This window comes from Hippopotamus amphibius, chromosome 5, assembly GCF_030028045.1.
Source record: "Hippopotamus amphibius kiboko isolate mHipAmp2 chromosome 5, mHipAmp2.hap2, whole genome shotgun sequence".
Classification (NCBI taxonomy): Eukaryota; Metazoa; Chordata; class Mammalia; order Artiodactyla; family Hippopotamidae; genus Hippopotamus; species Hippopotamus amphibius.
Genome location: NC_080190.1, coordinates 137108646 through 137130950, shown reverse-complemented (window position 1 = coordinate 137130950; position 22305 = coordinate 137108646). Strand labels below are relative to the sequence as shown.

The 22305-nt window shown below is 32.7% G+C and overlaps 1 protein-coding gene across 7 annotated transcripts in view; it reads right to left on the bottom strand.

The window, feature by feature from the left end:
* VPS13B (vacuolar protein sorting 13 homolog B) overlaps positions 1–22305 on the bottom strand; it is a 773631-nt gene that overhangs the window by 324775 nt on the left and 426551 nt on the right. For 6 of the 7 annotated variants that reach the window (XM_057735654.1, XM_057735653.1, XM_057735657.1 and 3 more), the window contains 3 exons: positions 19992–20133; positions 16427–16835; positions 11258–11369 (listed from right to left, as the gene is read on the bottom strand). In XM_057735654.1, the coding sequence (XP_057591637.1) occupies positions 11258–11369; positions 16427–16835; positions 19992–20133 (663 nt within the window). Of the gene's footprint in view, positions 1–11257; positions 11370–16426; positions 16836–19991; positions 20134–20702; positions 20770–22305 lie in introns of all 7 variants that reach the window. The other variant, XM_057735658.1, reaches the window with a different exon arrangement.

Here is a 22305-nt window from a genome sequence, read left to right as displayed (position 1 = left end):
CTTGTTCTGTTCCTTGTTTTATGTGTGACCCAGGAGAAATTATTTAATATCTATAGACTCAGTTTTTTGTCTTTAAAATACAGATAATCCTAACACCTGACTCGTAAGGCTATTGTGATTCATATGCATTGCACTGAAAGCATCAAGCAGAATCCTTGACACAAAGAAAACACACAACAGATGTTTAGCTATTACTGCTGCTACCATTACTACTTCTGCTGCTGCTGTTATTATTATATTACAGTTATAGACAGGTAGGTCAGACATGGGTATAGAAGTCCAAAGAAATGAGACATTACTTCTAAGTAAACTGATTATGAAATGTTTCAAAAAGAGAACAGGATTTAAATGATACATTAAAAGATAGATGTGATTCTTAAAAAAAATTTAACAATGCTGAACACCAAAGAAAAAGATTTTTAAAGAATTCGTAACCTCACCAATGTAAAGTTTTTATAACAAAAACTCTTTGAAAGGCTAAGCTGGAAGAAAGCTTTATTTCAAGAAAGTTGAAATTTCATACATAAACAAGGGCCATAGGAAAGGACATACTAAGCATTACTGGGATAAATAAAATATTTACTTGAACAAATGTCTTACGTAAGAAAGCAGTTAGTGGTATGATTTGAAGTCTAGCTTGAGGTCAGATCATAGAGGAAGATGCATATTGGGTTAAAAGACAGGGATTCTGTCATGTTAAAAACTGAGCATCATGACAGATGTTAAACAGAGCTGCTATCATCAACTATGTGGTATGTTAAAGCCAAAAAAAGCTTACAACATTTTAATTCATACAGTAGTGCTGAACATTTTAATTCATACAGTAGTGCTGAATTGGCCTTTGCAATTCAAATGGTAACAGAGAACACTTGAGCTATAATAATTTCAGTTTCCATATTGGTACTGATCTATTTGTTCTTCAAGGACCACGCTAGTAGCTATTTCACTGAAGGAAACAACTCAGTTTTCCTTTCACAGTTTCTCAGGTATAATAATGTTTTGAAGTCTGGAAAGTCTTGGCCGCAATATATTCTACAAAAGTTAAGTTTTCACAAAGCTTTTTAATAATGGAGAATATTCTGTTGGTTAGAGACAAAAAAGTAATCTTTAAAGAGTCTTTTGATCTATGCTGTCTTAGTTCAAAAACAGGCAAGTATTTCTGAATATGACGACACTGAAGGATGTCTACGATGTATTACTGAGTTTAAAACAAATGCAAGTTGCAGAACATGTTGAGTATAATCCCATTATTTAACACAGAGACAGTCTCACACACACACAACACATACACAAAATGGTCCTAAAAGAGTGTCATCCTAACTATTAACAATGGCAATAAAGTAAGGGAGCAATCAGCACTCAGAATAAGCCCTTGAATTCCATTTTCTATGTACACACTTTGCATTACTTATTTTTAAAAAATAAACACTATTACACTTTTATTTTAAAAATTTTACTAATACTGGTTTATTAACAGATTAAAATAAAGGTAGATTTGATATTTAAAAGTCATTCTACCTTTTAAATTATTTTTTAATCGTATTTTAACTTTTCATATTTTAATTTGACAACGAGACGACTGAATTATGATAAACTAAGCTGTAAACAATATTTTTTAAAACTTGGAATACAAAAATTTTTTTAAAAATACTTAAAATGTACTGAAAAAGTGATATATTTTACTTATATAGTCTCATGAAAAATTAATGTTAATGTTTCCATTCCTTTGGCTATTTTTAAAAAGAAGAAAATTTGAACAGAATTAAAGAACACTTTTCTCTACTCCTTCCTGTGAAAACTACAAAACTAGATGGAACTTCTGGAATCATTCTTTCCTCGCATAATAATTTTCAGAAGATGCAGGACAGAACGCTATAAGGACACAAAATAAAAATGGGACCATGAAAAAAAGTTTAGGGTGCAAGTTCATAACTTCTGATTTTGCTTATTTCATCAATGTAGGTATTGTGGGAGGTGTCATAGACAAAGTATAAATTATTAATATTATCAAATCTATCAGAGCTTCACAACATAATTTCACTGACTCAAATAATGTGGTTGAGGTTTTAAGTTTCATGGAGCGAGGTACCATAAATTCTAGTCAAGTCAAAAATATCTGAATATCATTGGTGTCAAATACATTGTCGGCACTCAATAAATATCTGTTAAATAACTGAAATAATTAATCAATGTATATATAACATGAATTAAAGAAATGAATGACAATGCACGCACACATGTAGTGGAATGGCATAAATGGCTCAAAGATCCCTATTCTTCTAATGACTGATATAGGGCTATTCTATTTCTCATATGGAAACTATTTTGAAAAATTATTTAAAACAAAAAGTCAACTACTTACAGATAGTATTCAGGATCACAGTCAAAGCAATTTTTAGAAAAGTCTTAGGAAGAGAAATAATATAAATCCAATGTAATTTTTCTTATAGCACTTATCCTATAAAATGGCTTACGACCCTGACTGATACTGATCTCAATTTTTTAATAAACAATCATAAACACTATAATTAATAAGCTGTAGATGATGTACCAGAATTTGTAGAACATAAAGTTTCTAAAAAATATATAAACCATTTATATAAGAAAAGAGTAAGCGAATTTATTAAATTCTTAATATGTTTACGTTAAAAACACATTTAAACATTTTATTTTCCTTCTTTATAATTTCTATTTAATTTTTATTTCCTTAAATTTGTCCAGCATAGGTAACTTTTTTAAAAGTCTGCCTTTATAATCTTTTATCCTTAACTGTTTCTCTGCTTCTCTTATAGCTTGAGACAAGAACCTGAATCATCTCTCAGGAAAGAGGTTTTGTAAGATAAAGGAAAAATCTTAATATTAGGCCAGACTGTCTGTGCTTCAGATCTTCAGTGTAAGTCAGCGAAATGGTTGAACACATCACAGAATAGGAACATCTCAAGCTGAGTTGAAAGGAAACTGGGAGATCGTCCTGTCCAGGAACAAGCAGTTGTAAGACAGGTAGATCAGCAGGCCAGGAGGAAGCATGTAAAGAACGTAGATAGTTAAGAAAGGAGCTCATGACTATATATAGCTGGGCATGGACACTGAATAAATAACATGTTATATATGTTCTGTTATTTTCTAGTGGATCAGATACTCTTTAGAGGAATAATAAAGCATGAATTCATATAAGGTGTTAGTAACTTAATAGAAGTTTTATTATTTCACATTTTCTGAGTCAAAGATTCTAAAAATAACAATTATCAACTGAAAGTTTGTAAAAATTCTTAAGTTAAAAAAAGACTCCACTGAGTGATTTTGTTAGGGCGTGGGTGGGAAAGCATGGGAGTGGAGGATACTCACTTTCTGTGGTAGAGCCTTTTATAATCTTTGAATTTTTAGCATTAAAATTTTTAAAATTTATTAAAAATGTATTTTTAAAAAATTCTCTTTGTTCAAGGCCTATGTAAACTACTGATCTAATTATGGTACACAGGTGTGGTCCCTGAAGTGACACATCAGTGTGATCCAGTATCAGTGTCATACTCAAGATCACTCCTGGTAATAATGTGGAATTTCAGGCCTCATTCAGGCCTCCCAAGTCAAAACCTGAATTTTAACAAGATCTCCAGGTGATCTGCATGCACAGTAATTTTAAGAAGCACTGGTCTAATTCAACATAAATCATAACTCCCTCTAAGCCTTCCATGTAGCTGATCAGCCTTTGATACATCAGCAATGGGTAAACCTAGGACCTCCTGAGACAGTCAAGATTTTCAAAAATAAAGTCCTGATCGCCACCTGCCCACCCCCAAACTAAATCCTCCTCTAGTCTCCTTTCCCTTAGTTAATTTCATCCTTCTAGCTGCTTATGCCATACAACTGAATTATTTTTATTTCCTCTTTGTCTCAAACTCCATGTGCAATCCATCTGCAAATTCTCTTGGCTCTACCTCTAAAATATCTCCAAAATCTGACCACTTCTCACCACTTCCATAGCCACAACCGTGGGCCAAACCACCATCATCTCCTGCTAAGATTATTGTAACAGTCACAAGTCCTTGCCCTAGCCTGCCTACATTCTATTCTTCACATATTGGCTTGAATTATGTGCTTGAACTGAATCACTCCACTTCTCTGCTCAAATCCCCTTTGGGTTTATCATTTGATGAAGAAATCAACCCCTCAATAATCAAAAAGCTTCATATCACACATTCATTTGACTCAAATAATAGAAATAATCCTTAACATAATACTTTTAGAGATCAATATCAAAGTCCCATTTGCTTTTTTGAACTGTGACTCCCTTTGTTTTTAAATATATATTTCACCTCTTTTCTGTATTTATCTGTCTTTAGTCTCTGCTGGTGAGCCCTTCATTTCTTCCTGTAGGTAGATATTTAATAAACAACAAAAGCAGTATTTCAAAATTGTGCATGTGTGAATTATTTCCCCCCACAACTACTTCTCACTCAAAATAACAGCTAAAGTCCTCACAATGGGCCTATGAGGCTCCTCCATAGTGTCTCTCACCTCACAGACTATGTCCCCTGGGCACATACTGCTTCAGCTGCCATTGGCTTCTTGGGCACATTCCTGCTTCAGGATCCTGTGCTTTCTCAGTGAGATGTCCTCTGATTAGGGCCATGCTGTCCACCTCTAGCTTCTAATTTCCTGTCTTCTTCCCTGTTGTATTGCCTCCATAGCATTTCTTATAGTCTAAGATACCAGAATATTTATTTATCTATCTATATATCTATCTATCTATTTATAACTATCTCTCTCCTCCATTAAAGAGCAAGGATTTTTCTTTCTTTTGTTCACTGATCTATACTCAATACCTAGAATAGTGCCTGATGCACAGTAGGCTCCCAATAAACATTTGTTAAATAATGACTAATGAACAAATACTTCCATTTATTATTAGACTTTTATAATTTGAAAGATCTTTATTCCATTGAGCTGCAATTAGTGTATGATAATATCCATAAATTTAATGATCCTAGGTCTATTCTTAGCTTCAGAAGGAATGACACATGATAGGCCAAGTATTTGAAGAATGGCCCCACATCAGCTAGGACTTTTTTCATCTTCAAATTTAAAATCTTCAATTATTTCAGTCTTACTGTTTTCCTTCGAAGGTAATGTCTTTTTTTTTTTTTTAAACTGGCTGCATTTAAGATTTTTCTCAAACTTCAGAAAAGACAAAAGCATCTCATCATTCCTGAGACCTATCTTAGGCCTTGAGACCTGTGTTGGGGAAGCAGATGCTGTTGCACTCTTTCTCTCTTTGCTCAACATCCTGCCTCAGCCCAACAGGGAAGAGTCTCTATCTTCTATCTTTGATTTTCAATCATTTGAACGTATGCCTAGTTGTAGTTTTCTTTGCACTTATTTTGCTTGGATTAAGGATAGGCTTCTTGAGTCTGCTGGTTAATGACTCGATAAATATTGAAAAGTCTCAAGGTCTATGTATTTAACTATTCCTTTCATTCCATTCAATCTTTCTCCTACTTCTTGAACTCTCATTACACGTTAGACCATGTGACAGTGCCCCACATGTTTTTCCATTTGCTCTCTTATTCCTTTTTTCTTTTCTTTTTTTTCCTCTCTGTGCTTCAGTCTGGATAATTTCTCTGAAGTTATCTCTAAATTCACTAATCCTATCTTTTGCTTCGTCCATCTGCTGTTATGGCTAGCCAATGAGTCCTTAATTTCAGATACTGTATTATTCAGTTTTAGACTCTAACTTAAATAGAGCTCATTTCTATGAAATCCTCCATCTTTTCAACATTTTTCTTTACAGTATTAATAACAATTATTTCAAACTCTTGTCTAATTTCAAATCTCAGTAATTTATGGATATTTTTGTACTAGCTAAATTTTCTCCTGATAATGGGTTGAATCTCCCTGCTTTTTTGATATCTTTTTTCTTTTTTTATTATATATCAGACACCATGTATAAAAAGACTATAGAAACAGAAGTCAATGTTATTTTCTCCCAGAGAAGGCACACCTTTTCCTATCAGGCAGCATGGATAGGGGTGGATCATTTCCATCCAGTCATGAACTGAGCTAGGTTAGGGCTGGCTTGCAACTCTAATTAAACCAATTCACCTTTGGTTTCAAACGTCTCAAGGGTGAGAAGTCCTGTGTTTGTTGTAGGCTTTTCCCTACCGTGTTGCACTGTTCAATAGAAATATAATGCAAACCACAATTGGGAGCAGCCTATGTAAATTAGAATTTGCTGGTAGTCACACTGAAAACAGGATTTAAAAAAACAGTGGAAAATAGTTATAATAATATATTTAACTCCATATATCTAAAATATGGTCACTGCAATATATATATATAATTAATATAAAGATTATTAACAAAATATTTTACTTTATTTTATTCTTAATTCTTCTAAATCTTCTGTATTCTTCATACTCACAGAATATCTCAATTTGGATTACCATATTTCAAAAGCAGAATATGTGGCTACAGTATTGAGCAGTGCATCTCTAGCATGGCTTTGTCTTTTAAGGAATGTGAAACTTTGAGAAACTCACTTTCTTCTCGCCAACCTCCCTTCCACACTTGACACACAGAAAAAAGACTGTGGAGGATTGACTGTATATTTGAGGCTCCTCCAGATTCCAGTATGTCACTCTAGCAAACTTGACTGATAAATGTCCCTTGATATCTCCTTCCTACAATAAAATCCCTCTGTTTATAGCCAAATGAGGCAAATACTTCCAGAGCTGAAAAGAGCACCCAGTGTCCACTCACCTAGAAAGGGTGCTTATCTCTCTGAAATTTAATTCCTTTGGACATTTTTGTGACATCAATTAATATTTTTTTTCTTAAATCAGTTTTGTTGAGACATAACTGGCATCCCAGAAAGTTTATCCTTTTGAGGTGTACAACTCAGTGTTTTATTTTGTACACTCTCATTTTACTCATTATATATCATTCATTGTACATCACCACTATTTGATACTAGAACATTTTTATCACCCCCAAAAGAAATCATATACCCATTAGCAGTCATTCTTTTTTCCCCTCCTAGTTAACACTTTTCTACTTTCTGTCTCTATGTATTCGTCTACTCTGGAAATTTTATATAGATAGAATCATATAATATGTGGCTCTTTGTGCTTGGCTTCTTTCACTTTGCATGTTTACAAGATTGATCCATGTTACAGCATATATTTCATCCCTTCCTATGGCAGAATAATTTTCTATTTTATGGGCATAACACATTATGTTTAATCCTTTGTCAGTTGATGAACCTTTGCATAGTTCTGACTTTCTGGCAATTATGAATAGTGATGCTATGAACACTGGTGCACGTGCTTTTGTGAGGACATATGTTTCAATGCTCTTAGGTACATACCTAGGGGTTAAATTCCCACATCATATGGTAACTCTATGCTTAACCTTATGAGAAACTGCCAGTTTCCCACAGTAGCTGCACCATTTTACATTTCCCACTAGAAATGTATGAGGGTTCCAATTTCTCCACATCTGTTGCCTTTTTGACTGAAACCATGCTAGTAGGTGTCGTTTTGACTTGCATTTCCCTATTGACTAATTGGGTTGAACACCTTTACATGTGCTTATTAGCCATTTTTAAATCTTCTTTGGATATATATTCAAACTCTTTTGCACATTTAAAAAAATATTTATCTATTTATTTTTGGCTGTGCTGGGTCTTAGTTGAGGCACAAAGGATCTTCTTTGTGGCACACAGACTTCCTTGGTGTTTGCACCTCTTTTAATTGGGTTGTCCAACTGAGTTGTAAGAGTTCTTTACCTATTCTGTCTCTTATCAGATACGTGATTTGTAAATATTTCCTCCCATTCTGTGGATTGTCACTTTCTTGATAGAGTCTTTTGAAGCACAAAAGTTTATAATTTTGATACAGTTCATTTTATCTATTTTTTTTTTTTTTGTCCACCATGATTTTGGTGTCATTTTTAAGAAACCATTATCTAACTGAAGGTCACAAAGATTTACTCCTATGCTTCCTTCTATAAGTTTCATAATTTTGGCTCTGAATTATACATCTCTGATCCATCTGACTTAATTTTTGTATACAGTGTCAGGTAAGGGTCCAACTTCACGTGGATATCCAAATATCTGAGTACCATTTGTTAAAAAACTATTCTTTACCATTGAATTGTCTTGGCTCCTTATTAAAAACCTATTTATTTCTGGACTCTCAATTACACTCATTGATCTATATGTCTACCTTCATAATAGTATTCCACTAGCTTGATTATTATTGTTTTGTCATAAGTTTTGAAATCTGGAAGTGTGAATCCTCCCACTGTTCTTCTCCAAGATTGTTTTGGCTATTCTGGGTCTCTTGAATTCCAGATGAATAATTTCCATATAAATTTTAGAAACTCTGCTAATTTCTACAAAGAAGCTAACTGGAATTTTGATGTGGGTTATGTTTGAATCTGCAGGTCATTTTGAGAAGTACTGACATCTAACAATACTAAGTCTCCTGATCTATCTACTTCGGATATAATTCCGTGTATTTAGATCTTCTTTAATTTCTTGCAACAATGTTTTGCAGTTTTCAGAGTTTGTTTTGTATTTCTTTTGGTAAATTTATTTGTAAGTATTTAGTTCTTTTGATGTCTATAAATGGAACTGTTTTCTTAATTTCACTTTTAGTTCATTGCTTATTGTTATTGTAAACTGATATTTACATAGTCGTTGCTTGGTATCCATGGGGGATTGGTTCCAGGACTTGCCGGGAATACCAAAACCTTTATCAACCCTCCATATCCATGGTTCTGTATCTGCAGATTCAACCAACCACGAGTTTTGTAGTACTATATTTACTACTGAAAAAAATTCACATAAAAGTGGACCCAGGCAGTTCAAACCTGCGTTGCTCAAGGGTTAACTATATATTGATTTTTTATCCTGCAACCTTGCTGAACTAGTTTATTTGCCCAAAAGTTTTCCACAGGATACCTTAGGATTTTCTATACACAAGGTCATGTCATCTGCAAAAAGATACAGTTTTATTTCTTCCTTACCATCTGGGTACCTTTCATCCTTTCATTTCATTTTCTTCCTGACTGCCCTGGTTAGAACCTCAAATACAATGCTAAATAGAAGTGGTGAGAGCAGATATCATGTCTTGCTCCTGATCTTAAAGGGAAAGCACCCAGTCTTTGACGATGAACTATATTAGCTGTGAGTTTTTTATAGTTGTCATTTATCACACTGAGGAAGTTAGAAAAATCAAGACAGAAAAAAAAGAATCACAAAAGGCAGATTAAAAGAAAGAGGAAGTGAAAACATATGGAAAGGGAGCAGGAGAATGAAATTACTAAATCACATAATCGGGGGGGGGGGGCGACCTAAATGATAGAAATATGAATTTAAAAACAATTGAAGAGAATTCTAAAGAAATAGATTCTGAAATGCTCTGCCATTAGTTTTAGTTAAGTATATGCTTTCAGAAAAAAATAAAAATTTTGTGTGCCTCGGTTTTGTAAATTAGAAAAAGAAAGTAAGGGCATTTATTCTATAAACATAAAATAGTTGTTATGTACTTTTTGTATACATATTTATATGTATTTTGTGTGAGACAGGATGTGAGGCACTGAAGATCTAAAGAGATAATTATATTTTTAGACTATTAAAATAGTGAAACGGAGTGAAATGAAATATAGGGAAAGAAGGTAGAAAGTAAAGAAAAAAAATATGAAAAGGGAAAAGGGAAAGAATGAAGAAAGATACAGAAAGGGAAGCAAAAATAGTCTGAAAAAAAAATAGAGATGTGAATAAGGAGAGAAACTGAGGGAAAAAAAAGTTCAAGAAGAACAAATGGGAGGAAGCAATGAAGTGAGAATAGGAGAGCCACAGCTCCACAAATGACTGCTGAAGAGCCAGAAAGGGGAAAAGGTAGAAGAGGAGAGGAAGTATCTTAGTGGTTCACTTTACTGATGGTGATAGGGTCCTTTAATATTAAACATATTTCTTTCACCAAAAGTAAAGTAGGAAACTCTTTGAGGACTGCTTAGTTCTGATGTGGAAAGGAAAAGATAAATATACCTGAAAAATTAAACTGTTTTCACCTAGAAAGGATTCTACTGTAATCCTTTCTCTAGATACTGAGGAAGTCAAAATATGAATTGTGATCTTGGCTCTGTCATTATTTGATTAAAGACAATTATTCTTTTGGCTCCTTAGTTTCCTAATCTATAAAATAAGGAAGTCGCATTAGATGATTCCTAAGGCCTACGTCAGTTTTGACATCCTTAAATTTTACACAAGTTAGCAAAATAAAAACTTATTTGAGGGATGAATACTACAAGCTACCAAAAAAAATAATACAAGAAGGAGAGCAAGATATATAATTCAACACAAATAACAGAAAAAAAATTGAGAAAACAAAATCTCTAGGTCCACTTAAAGTAAAAATAGCTGTCACCTTCTAGGTGGTAAATGCATTGCAAAAATCAGATCTTTCCCAGCAGTAAGATTTACTGGAGAACAGTAGAAATTTATTTCTTATAAGAGTGAGAGACTCTAACATCTGAAAAACAGACCAGCAGGAAAAACAAGACACTTGTTCATCTGTATTTCTGTGACTTTTCTCACTTGGTATTATTTGCAACTGTACTCTTATGTCTGGCAGCAGTGCCAACTTCAGTACGAATGATATATTCTTTTTATCATGTTGATTACATGTGTTCACCAGTTTAGTTGTCCATATATGCTTGGTGTGGTTTGCAAATACTCAGTGACAAAATCCAGAGCATGGCATTTTCACAGAAAGTGTTTACTGTGAAATTTCTCCTTAGAAGTTTGCTTTTCTTTACAGCTTTGATCCATATGACATGCACAGTCCTACATTTCAAATAACGGCTTACAGTTAAATTAAGAAAATGCTTCAATTTGATACAATATGGCTATACTAGGATGTGGTAGTTCTAGAGAGGACCTCATTTTCTCATGTGATTAGAGATCTGGTCAAATTTAAAGTCTGCTAAAATTTTCCAAACTGCGCTTCTTCAGTTTTATGGTGACTTGGTACTTACATTCTGTTATTCATCAACACTTCACAGAAATACTTGATTTGTCTGAATGAATTTAAAAACCCACAACTGAAGAAAATCAGAAAAACCTGGTTTTAAATATCAAAAGATCCCGAATGAAAAGTATTTCTACAGGCCACACTAAGCAAGTTTTATTGATCAGTGTATTTCTTTGCAGTATGAAATTGCTGCAAGATTGAACATAAGAAAATAAACTTACTGGTAAATATCTTTCCTGAGGACAGATCTGCCAAGGGGATTGTCAGCCTGGGGAGCCGTAGCGACAGAGCCAATCTTCAGAACCATGGTGTCTTCTTTTGCAGCCTGATTAACTGTAACAAAAGAAACAGATTCATGAGGTATACAGTAGATTTGTGTGCAACTTCATGTATAAGGGAAATTTTTGAATAATGGGATAGAGACACATCAAGATAAGACCATAAATGAGCACAAGGAAAAATTTGTTTAAAATAGAAATATTTAATGCTCTTCTTAACTATTTCCTTTATATCCCAATAAGTAGTTCTCTGTATAGACGATTAAAATGGCAATGAAAAAAAAACTCCACCCAACATGAAAACATGTGATATTAATTATATATAAGGAATACTGAAGTAGTATGTTTATCTAATTTCATGATCTGATACTACTACGTCTTTCTCCCAAGTGATTTTCAGCCCTGGGTTTTCAGCACTGCATCGCTGTTTACAGATATATTAAAAAATACCAGAAAGTCAGTAACAAATTCTCAAAGTTATTTGAATTTACATACTCAGTAATAATTAAATACAACACACACACAGACACACACACACTAGCACTTTAAGCTGTAGCATGTCACCTTAATGGCTGCAATGGTAAGGAAAGAAAAAAGCCAGTAACTCATTAATATATAAAGATATTTCTATTTTTTATTCTAGGCACTTTTTAATTTTAATAATTTCTACTGTGGAATTGCTTGAGAAATAGTAATTTCACACCTGCATAAAAGTTTTACTTCCTAATGGAATCTAAAACTCAGGTAAGTATTCTTAGAAAACAATAAAAGGTAAAAAGGTATATTAATTCTGATTCTTTATACTTAATAAAAAAATTTTACCGCATATTCTCATGATATAAAGCTCAACAATTTTTCTGTAAGTCATTGTCTAATTGAATGTCTTTTTCCTAAAAATTACTTGGACTGAAGAGATGTTCTTGATGGCTCCATTAATTTATATTAAATTTTACTCCCTCTTCCTCCACACATGAGTCTACTGTAGTAGCTGTTTAAAATTGTTTAAAAATTGTTAGCAATATAAACTTTCTGGGTTTTGAAGAGAACATATACTAAAATTCATAATTTCTCTCAAAGAACAATCATCTGCCACAAATGGAACAGAAAAGGACTGGCTGCAAGACCTCAGGAATATCCTGAACAGAACATGCCTACAAAGGCATACAATCCATATTTCCCAAACTGTGGTGCCCAAAGAATGCAAAAGCTAAAAGATTATTTCCAGCTGCTTCAGCAGAACACTCGGTATGGTCTGACTTAAATTAGTCTAGAAAAGAAAGTCAGAATTAAGAAAATCAGAAAAAGTAAGACAAAAGATACTCAGCGAACAAGAGAAGGAACCAGAATAAGATGTGTATAAAGGACAGGCAAAATAGCAGGAGGAAGGGAAGGACAGCAAAAGGGGAAGAAAGAAAGAGATGAGCTGTCATATAAATATTAGCATGTGGATGCTACAAGAAAGACGGTATTTTTAAATGTCCACAGCAAAAAAGACCAAATAGAAAACTACTTCTCATGCAGTTGCACTATTTTCAAATGACTAGAAGTCTGGCTTGATTATAGGTCCTTATACTATGACACTGTTTACATTTCACAGATCTTGCATTTTATGCCAGGCTTATCAAATAGTTCCATGTGGGTAAAAATCTCTGATTAAGCAGAAGGCATCAATTAAATCAATAAATAGTAAGCTTGGAGAATAGACCATACCACAAAAGTGCAATTAGTGTACTTGCTAACTGTTCTTTCAGGCTATAGATACTACCCACCCTATGAAAGTCCAAAACGTAATAGAAACACTGCAGTAAATGAGGTACATATGGAAGAAAAATGACGTACTTGGTGTTACATACAAAGCCAGATCCAAGAACAGAATTCTGTTTCTGTTAAAGCCAAAAGTATTTTCACTAGATTAAACTGACTATGAAGTTATAATAATAATAATAAAAAGCACTTAATGCAGATCATCCACAAACTAAATTAAAACAATTATAGAAAGAATTCAGCTTATCAAAATGTATCTTTGAGATATAAGAAAAAATAATAAAAATAGATATTTATACAAGAAAGTGCCTTGAGTCATTTCTTTAGTTACTTTATAGTTGGAAAAAAAACAAGCTTCCCTTTTTTGGTTTATTTCACCTGCATTTAATAGTTGGACCAAATGAGGAAATGTTCCCTTTAGAAGCATTTTCAATATGAAAATTAATGCCTTCCTTCTTTGCTTTAACTGTATTTTTAAAAGTTAAGCCTCATGAGGAACTACTCACTCTAGAAGACTCATACTAGATCCAAAAACCAGTCCTCTGTTGTGAAGTAAATAGCTTATGCTGGAAGTCAAACACCTGTAGATTCAGACCCTTGATAATAACTGCACATTGAGCAAGCAACATTCAAGTCTAAAACCAGACTTTCAACATCACTTCTTTACATAAAATATTAGAATGTTAAATATATTTTTCTTACTATTAAATGAATTTTAGAGATGAACTATTACAAACTTTTACATTTAAGTAAAATGAAACATAAGTCTGAAAGATTTTATCTTTTCTTGAGGCAAGAGAGTATGTATTGAAAATGAAAAGGCTATGAACAACTCTGAAATTATGAGCTTGTGTAACTAACCAAAAGTTTAAATAAAGACATGAATTTTCACGCAGTTGTCAATGTCAGACTGTTGTCCATAATTAAGTTTTCTTAAATTCAACACGAAATAAAAGTGTTTTAGAGACCTCAACTTTCCTTTAAGATTCTCAACATAAACTCTATATAATAAACATCTAAAGTCTCAAGAGTATTTGAACTTGCCACTGTGCAAGTTTTATAAAGGCACAACTATACTGACAACCCTACACCCAAAAGCCATCACCCAAAGGTTTTATTAGTTATTGCCATATTTGCAGTTGAAGACAGAAAGAAGTTTCAATAAATGTGTAACTAATGATTATGTATACTAATGGGAAATGCAGTTGCATCTAGTTTACCAAACATCTCTGATCAACAGGCACAAATTGCTTAGAGGTAGTTTTATAATATAGTTTCTGCTAAGAAGTATGATATAACAACATTTCAGTATGCTATCAGTCACTAAGAAAATTTACATTCAGTTTAATTAATCTTACAAAAATATTATGATCATTTGAACTGAGTAGCAATGATGAAAAAGTGTCAAAAAATCTAACATAATACAACGTGTCAAATCCTTCAGATTTTTGGCATGCATTTTTATATATTTTGTGGATAGCCACATATTGTGCCAATTCCTAATATCTCAGATACAGATATGAGAACAGGCATAAGTAGAGATATATACATGTAGATATAAATAGAGATGTACACATAGAGAGAGAGAGAGACACACACACACACAGGCAGAGGGCAAAAAAAAAAAGACAACCAAAAATGAAAAGACATATGCAATACAATGTAGGTCAAACAAAACGCTTAACAGAAAGAGCTCTTAATAAATGAAGAACAGACGAGCAAGTCCTTAGAAAAAAGTGCACTTTTCATTACTGAGACTGACTAAAGACCAAAAAGTTTGATAAACCTCTGTTAGAATGACAGTGAGGAAACAGTATAAACTGGTGTAGCCATTTAGGAGGGCATCTTGACATCCCTTACTATTTTATCTAGCAATCCTTTTGCTAGGAATTTATCCTATATATACGCACTCAAGCCATGAAAAATACCATTAAAAGGTGTTTATTACAAAAAGCGTTCACACAAGCAAAGGGATAAAATTAACCAAAAGTCCACAGAGAAATGTGGCAGACTATATTTTTCAAAGACAGCTATAACAAGATCCCACCCCCAGCCTCACCCCATACTCTTACTCAAGGTTACCTGCTTAGCAGGTATTGACAAATCAGAATTTTGAACTTATACCTTAAAAATCCCACCACGAGCACCACCAAAAAAAAGAAATAAGCATCTTTAAAACTAAAATAGCAGGAGTCTAAAAATATTCTTGCAATTACAATCAACTGGAGATTTTCCTAGTTATAGCAACCAAATGGGAAATTTAAAGCAACATCAACAAAACTGTGTGATATATAGTATTAGTTATGAAACACTACTAATTGGTTATAAAACAATAAGCCAACAAATGACAAACAAACAAAACAAATGCACACACAAAGGAAATAAAGCTGTTCCTTTCCCTCCTCTTTCTCAAATAGCCAGATTTGTATTCCTTCGGACATCTACACAAATCAATGAAACAGAACCTGTTTCAATAAACCACCACTGAGTATGACAGAAAAATGAGGCTAGAGTTAATCAGTGAAACTTCTGACCTCTGTCTCATTGTGATGGTGCTCAGCACACAGGTATTACCACCCACGGAGTTCCCATTGCTCTTCCTGTTGACTCAACTATGCCTGTCCATTAGTATTGTTCAGAAAATACCACAAATCCTGTCGTGGTCAAAATGGCTTCCAAGAAGATTGGTGGTTACTCAAAAAAACTGTGATACATGCTGCAAAACGAATGGACCCTGAAAACATTATGCTAGGTGAAATAAGCCAGACACAAAAGAACAAATATTCTGTGATTCAACTTATATGAAATATCTGGAAAAGGCAAATTCACAGAGACAGAAAGTAAATTAGAGGTTACCAAGGGAGAGTTACTGCTTAATATATAAGGTATAGAGTTACTGTTTGGGGTGATGAAAACATTTTGGAAATAGATAGTGGTGATGGCTGCACAAAACTGTCAATATAATTTATGCCATAAGTGCAGTGTGTGGTGTGTTGGCTAATATTTTTAAGTAGTTTTTAGTTAGGTATATAGAACAGAACATTTGAGTTTAATAAAACAAATGATAGAAAGTATAAGCTTTACTAGCAAAAGACCTAAAGAAAAAAAATCTCATATTTCTTACTCTAGTAATAGAGTCAGAAACATACCCAATATTTTGCTATAACTCTTAAAGATTTAGTTGTAAAGTGACTAAAACAGTTACTCTTTTTAAAATACACAAAACTGCAATCTACAATAAGGTACCATATCACAAAAAAAAAAAAGAAAGAAAGAAAACTAAAGTCCCTAGATGAATGTTATGTAAAATCACACCAAAAAAAAAAAAAAAAATTCTGAAGACAATACCTTCGATACTTGGCTGCATTTCTTCTGTTTTTGGAACAAAAATTCTGATTATACTTGTGTTGATATAAATCAAAGGTAAACTGCGTGAAGTCAGTGTATGGGTCCTCATGGGCTGACCAGGAGATTTTCTTTTCTCTTTTTGGGTCCTTGGTAGTTCTGCTTGAAATATACTTGCAATGGCATTAAGTAAAGGAAAACAAAGGACAATATCAAAGGCTTGTGCTGAAAGAAGTATTTCATGAAGAAAATGAGGGGAACCATCTGTTAAACCTTCAGATAACTTATGAAAACTTCTTCGCTCATTTCTTGATGTTAACTTGTGGCGAACATTTTTTGTTACAGCTTTTGTATATGTCAAAGAGAGAAATCCATGCTGCTGATGAGAGCCATCTAGAAGTTTTGCAGTTGTCTGTTCCAGAAAAAGGAAATCACAATATGTTTTATTAAAAAAGGAAAAAAAAAAAACTATTTGAAAGCAGAAAAGGAATTTGGTCAGTACTATAATCTTTTATTAGTCTGCGCTTTTCTTTTCATGACTGATTCAGCTGCACACTTCTTAACGAGCACATCAATCTTAATGATCAATTCTGTAGGCAGGGCAAAAGCCTCTACGACTTAGAATGACTGAACTCAAAGTTAGGAATCCTGGGTTGTATAGCTCTAGATCTTGAGAGAGGTAATTGACCTCTTTCTGCATGTTTCCATAATTTCTACTTTCTCTGTAACATTCAGAATTTAGAATAGATCATACCTAGATTTATGTTTTCATTCTTGATAATTTTTCATTAAGAGTAGCAATATGCTGTCATAATTTGGGTCAGAGAGGGATTGTCTATGCAAGCGAAACTGAAATAAGCATGTTATGTATTTCCATTTGTGATTAACAATCTGAAGAGAAAAGATGACTGACTTAACATTTATAAAAATAAAGTTTTCCCTCTGATAGTCTCGTTAATTTATATAAAGATTGAGCCCACAAGAAGAGCCTCACTGATACCATGCTTTGAAAACTGAATTAACCATTTAATGCATATATACTGGAAATGGTATCCTGAGACAAAAATAAAGTGTCTGTCTTTTAGAACTTGCCTATTTTCAGTGACTACCATACTGTTTACAAAAACTAACTCTTAATTCATATTCCTTGGGCTTAATACCATGTTAATACACATAAACAACTGAGTGAGAGTGAAAATTGTATCATTTTAACTTCAATACTTTTCACAAAACTTGTCCAATAAACTCTCATATTCAAATTGCATACTATAAACAAATTATAGTAAAACAGCATACTTTTAGGAGTAAAGTAAAATGCATAATTTGTATTTCTCAACATATGAAAAGGATATTCTTGAGAAAAGTTTTCCTGAACCAATTAATGTACATAAAATTCTATTCTGCAAACCACTCAAAATAAAATTGGAGTTAAGTCGTTATATTCCATATTCCCAACCCCTCTTCCCAAGGCCTGATGAAGATTTTTAGTTATTAGAGTCCAAAGAGTGATGTTAAGAGATGAAGTGAACTGAGAAAAAGAAAAAGAAGGAAATACATTCACTAAACAAGAAAAAAGTGAGAAGTAGCAAAGCAGCAATGTGTCTGAACCTATGTTATCCCATCACTAGTAAATCTCTCCTACTTCCATTTTCTTCTTTTCATTTTGTGGCCTATCCCCCAATGAGAAGAAAATGGTATGAAATTCAGTTTTCACTGTTAATTTTGTTTTTAATCTGGACTTTATAATGAAGAAAGGTGAGATAAAATTTACCTTTACATATTTTTTTTCTCAAAGTTAATTTTCTGACCATTTAAAAAAACCTTGGAAAGTAGGCATTAAATGGACATGCAATATAATCATTTTTCATATAACTGTCCTGCCCTCACAGCATTTTTTACTATTTCCAACTTTCTCACTGCCTCTCATCTAATTTTCTTTTCATTTTGCTTTCTACACTCAAAACAAAAGGAAATACACTAAAACAAGAAAAAGCGATCCCAGTCTTATCGCTATGATGCTGAACTGCAGGCAACAGTGGATGGAGAAGGGTGCTGTGGGATGGCCCCAATGGAAGAGGCAACAGCGTCTCTAGGTGTCTCAAGGTGTCTCAATTGGGAATTATGGCAGTGAGGGGTAGACTCAACCACTAATCTAAACAACCCACCTCAAACCTTAATGGCAACATTTGAATCCTAGATAAAATAGTATAAAAGGTGTTTCAATGTATAAATGTTTTGATTTGGGAAAGATATTTTTAAACATGTTGAAGGAAGGTACTCTTGAAAGGTAAACACCCATGAGAGAAAGTGTGTTGAACTGCTACATCTCTAACTCCTCTAAGTAAAGGGGGTGGGGGATTAAAGAAGGAATGAATACTAGCTGGAGTTGAGATAATATAAATATTACATTTCATACAATATAATCAATATTTTATGCTATTTAAAATGAAAAGTTAGGAAGCAATGATAATTACTGAAATGTTAAGAAAATTTAAAAATTTTTTAAAATTGATAAAATTTTAAAAGGCATTAACAATAATTTTGGTTTTCTTTCATGAATACAAGTTAAAATGGTTAAGAATGTTTCTCAAGGATGCTAATGAACATTTAAAGAGAAGACAATAAATCTAAACAGAATTTCCACTGACATAAAAGCCACATTTAGAGACATCTTTTATCCAGACTAGACTAGAAAAAATTCAAAAATCAAAGCAGAAACTAGTATTTGCAATGCAAATACAATGTTAAACACTAAATCTAAGAACATAATTATTTAATATATTTGGCTAATTTTTACACTCTTTTTAAAGATACACATCTTAAATTCCTTTTGAGCTACAAAAAGGGGGAAAGAAATAAATACTAGTTTACACATGCATATCTAATAATGTTTGCAATGATTTAACAGTTTCTTAACAGAAGTACTATTACCATTGTGATAATCTGCTCTCAATATTTAAAAATTATGTGCATTTTTATTGACTTTAAAAATGTCACTTAAAAGAACTAGCTTAACATATTCAGATATTTTGTACCACTAGGGGAAAAAAAAGGTTCTAAACTTCTAAAACCCACTGGTATACAGTCTAGCATCATCTTCTCTCCAGTAAATGACAGATGTACAGCCTTGTCCAGATTTAAAAGGCACCAAATAAGGTACCTGGAGTTAGTTCTGAGAAGGAAATGGCATAATAATAGGGAAAAAAAGCAATGTAAGGAAGAATCATAAAAGGAATGACAAAAGCAGTATGGTCAACTCTTGATCATTCAATACATGTATAATTTAACACACATATTTAACATTCTACTTTGATATTCTAATGCTGATGGTAAAATTAATTTGTATTCACAAAACCAGAATGACAAATAGCATACTCAAGTAACTCAGAAACAAATTAGATTATAGTGAAAACCAGTCTATGATTTAAGAATACATTACAGGTCATTCACAAAGTGAATGATACAGAGGAAGATGAAAATCAAGAGTTGACTCTATGGATAGTTCAATTCCTTGTCTGGGTTCCTGTTAATGGGAGTTCTGTAGCATAATTTAAAAATGATTTCTTACAGAAGGAAAGAAGCCAGAGCAATTACTGAAAGGGTCCTGCTTGCTGATGGGTCGAACCAACAAGGTGCGTCTGTTCAGCTTGTCAGTACAGGAAAGGAAGACACCTCCACATTGCCCCAGAGACCAACACTCTTCCCCAAGGCTTGAGGTGATGGACAGGAGCAAAGAAGGTGAAAAGACAAAAAGCAATAAAAGCCATAAGCAAAAAAACCTGGATAGTTTTAATTCTGCTCAAGTTTGCACAGGTTTAGGTTTGAGCCACTGCTAGGTATGGCCTCTGTCTGGACCATCTTCTGCAAAAGCATTGTTAATGGAAGTAAACGAAAAATAGTTGCTTTTAGTATAAATGACTACTTTTAATTTATAATAAAGGACAATCCAACATGAATTCACTAATGAATAGGGAAAACTTCTAAAAGGTCAACATAATAATACATTAATGGTAAAGTATACTAATGAAAGCAATCCTACCTTTGCCTTATTGAAAAATTTACTTAATTGCTATAACAGGAAAATGGTTACAAAACACAAGCAGCTTAAAGGAATTAATAAAATTATTACATTATTTTATAATGTAATTTTGGAAGTATATGTCAAAGAGAATTTATTGAGCTCTAATTCTTGTAACCATTAGTCCCACTGCATGAAAGAACAAAGACAAACAGTTTATAATATATTTTTAAAAAATCATAATTACTAAATGAGTCTCACCACAGGTTTTTCTTTGCACTGTAGAAATACTCCTTCAAAATGTCCTGACTGCCAACCTTCCCCTGGCCTGGAAAACATAAGTTCACCTTATCTGTTCTTTTCAATTTTTCTGAGTTAAAAAATTGAGCATATGTATCTATTTCAAGTAGTTATGATATAAACAACACTACACTGAACTAAAATGTGGATCTGACAATGCAATCAATAGAACAATTTACATTAGCACCACACCCTGGTAGTTCTGCAGAGAAGCGTTTGTCTTAATGGTAAATTGTATATTTACTAGGGTTATTTTTCTTTCTCACCCAAGAGACTCTAAGGTCCATAAAGGGCATGGTTTATGTCTATTTTTATTAAACACTATATCCCTAGTGTTTAGCATAGTGCTTGGGACATAATATATACTCAATAAATATTTTGATTAAATGAATGAATAAATTATCTAAATATTTAAAACTTACATAAATTTAACAGTAAAATCATTGATGATCTAGAACATAAACCACAATATTCACATAATCAAGGAAGTATTTCAGCAGTAAAATAAAATTCATGTATCACTTGCTAGGATCATTTTGATACAGAGTTATACCATTCAAAAGGAACTAAAGAGCCAGCCATTCTGTTATCAAATATCAATTAATATTCGTTGTTACCACAACAAAAACAGTTATCATATACTTGGTAAAATAATACTATTATAATAGGTCTTAACATATACCCAGCAAAATATTTTGACCACAATTATGACAATTTTTTGGCTGTGACAGATTTGAGAGCTATTTATATAAATAATATAATAAAGAATGAAAATTCAAATGTTTTTAATGTAGAATTAGAAACCTGTTAAATAAAAAAGACTGGTTTTTAGCATATATAATACATCAATAAAGGTACATAAACATATATACTTCTTCAGACACTTAATTGTTGAATGAATAAATATTATGAATTCAGGAGAAAAAGGTCTGTAAGGCCATTCCTTTGCCAAAATAATATGAAGTTGAAAATATGATGCTGTTTAAAAAATAATTTTAAAAAAGCCATGTGTGAGTTTTATGGTATATTTCAATTAAAAAAACCTCAATTCCAGGGTAGTGTTATAAAGCAAAAAAAGAAACCCCAAAAGCATTTGTATTTTTATTTGGGAAAAATTAATGCTATAACTGCTATATATATATCTTTATGAAAATATCTAAAACTTTACTTTTTTACTACCATTACTTATTATTATAAACAAATCATATTTACTTATAATCTGATTTTGATAGAAATTTATTAGGAAGGAAAAATACGGTTCTAGGAACATCCACCACATGTATATTAATCATCTGTGAGATAAGAAAAGTCCTCAAAGTTGTAAGGAATATGAGATGTTGCTCCATTTCAATCTACGATTATCACGGTATAGGGAGTGGATGAGGAGTATTCAACAAAAACCAAAGCCATTAACTGTGTTCCAGGCATCTTAGCAAATATACAACATGCATAACAAATTGTGAGGTGATTAGAAAAAGCAGCTTATTTCATTTAACATGGCAATGTGGATATTTATGAATAGATTTGCTCTCATAAAGCAAAACTCTATTATACTCTGTATATG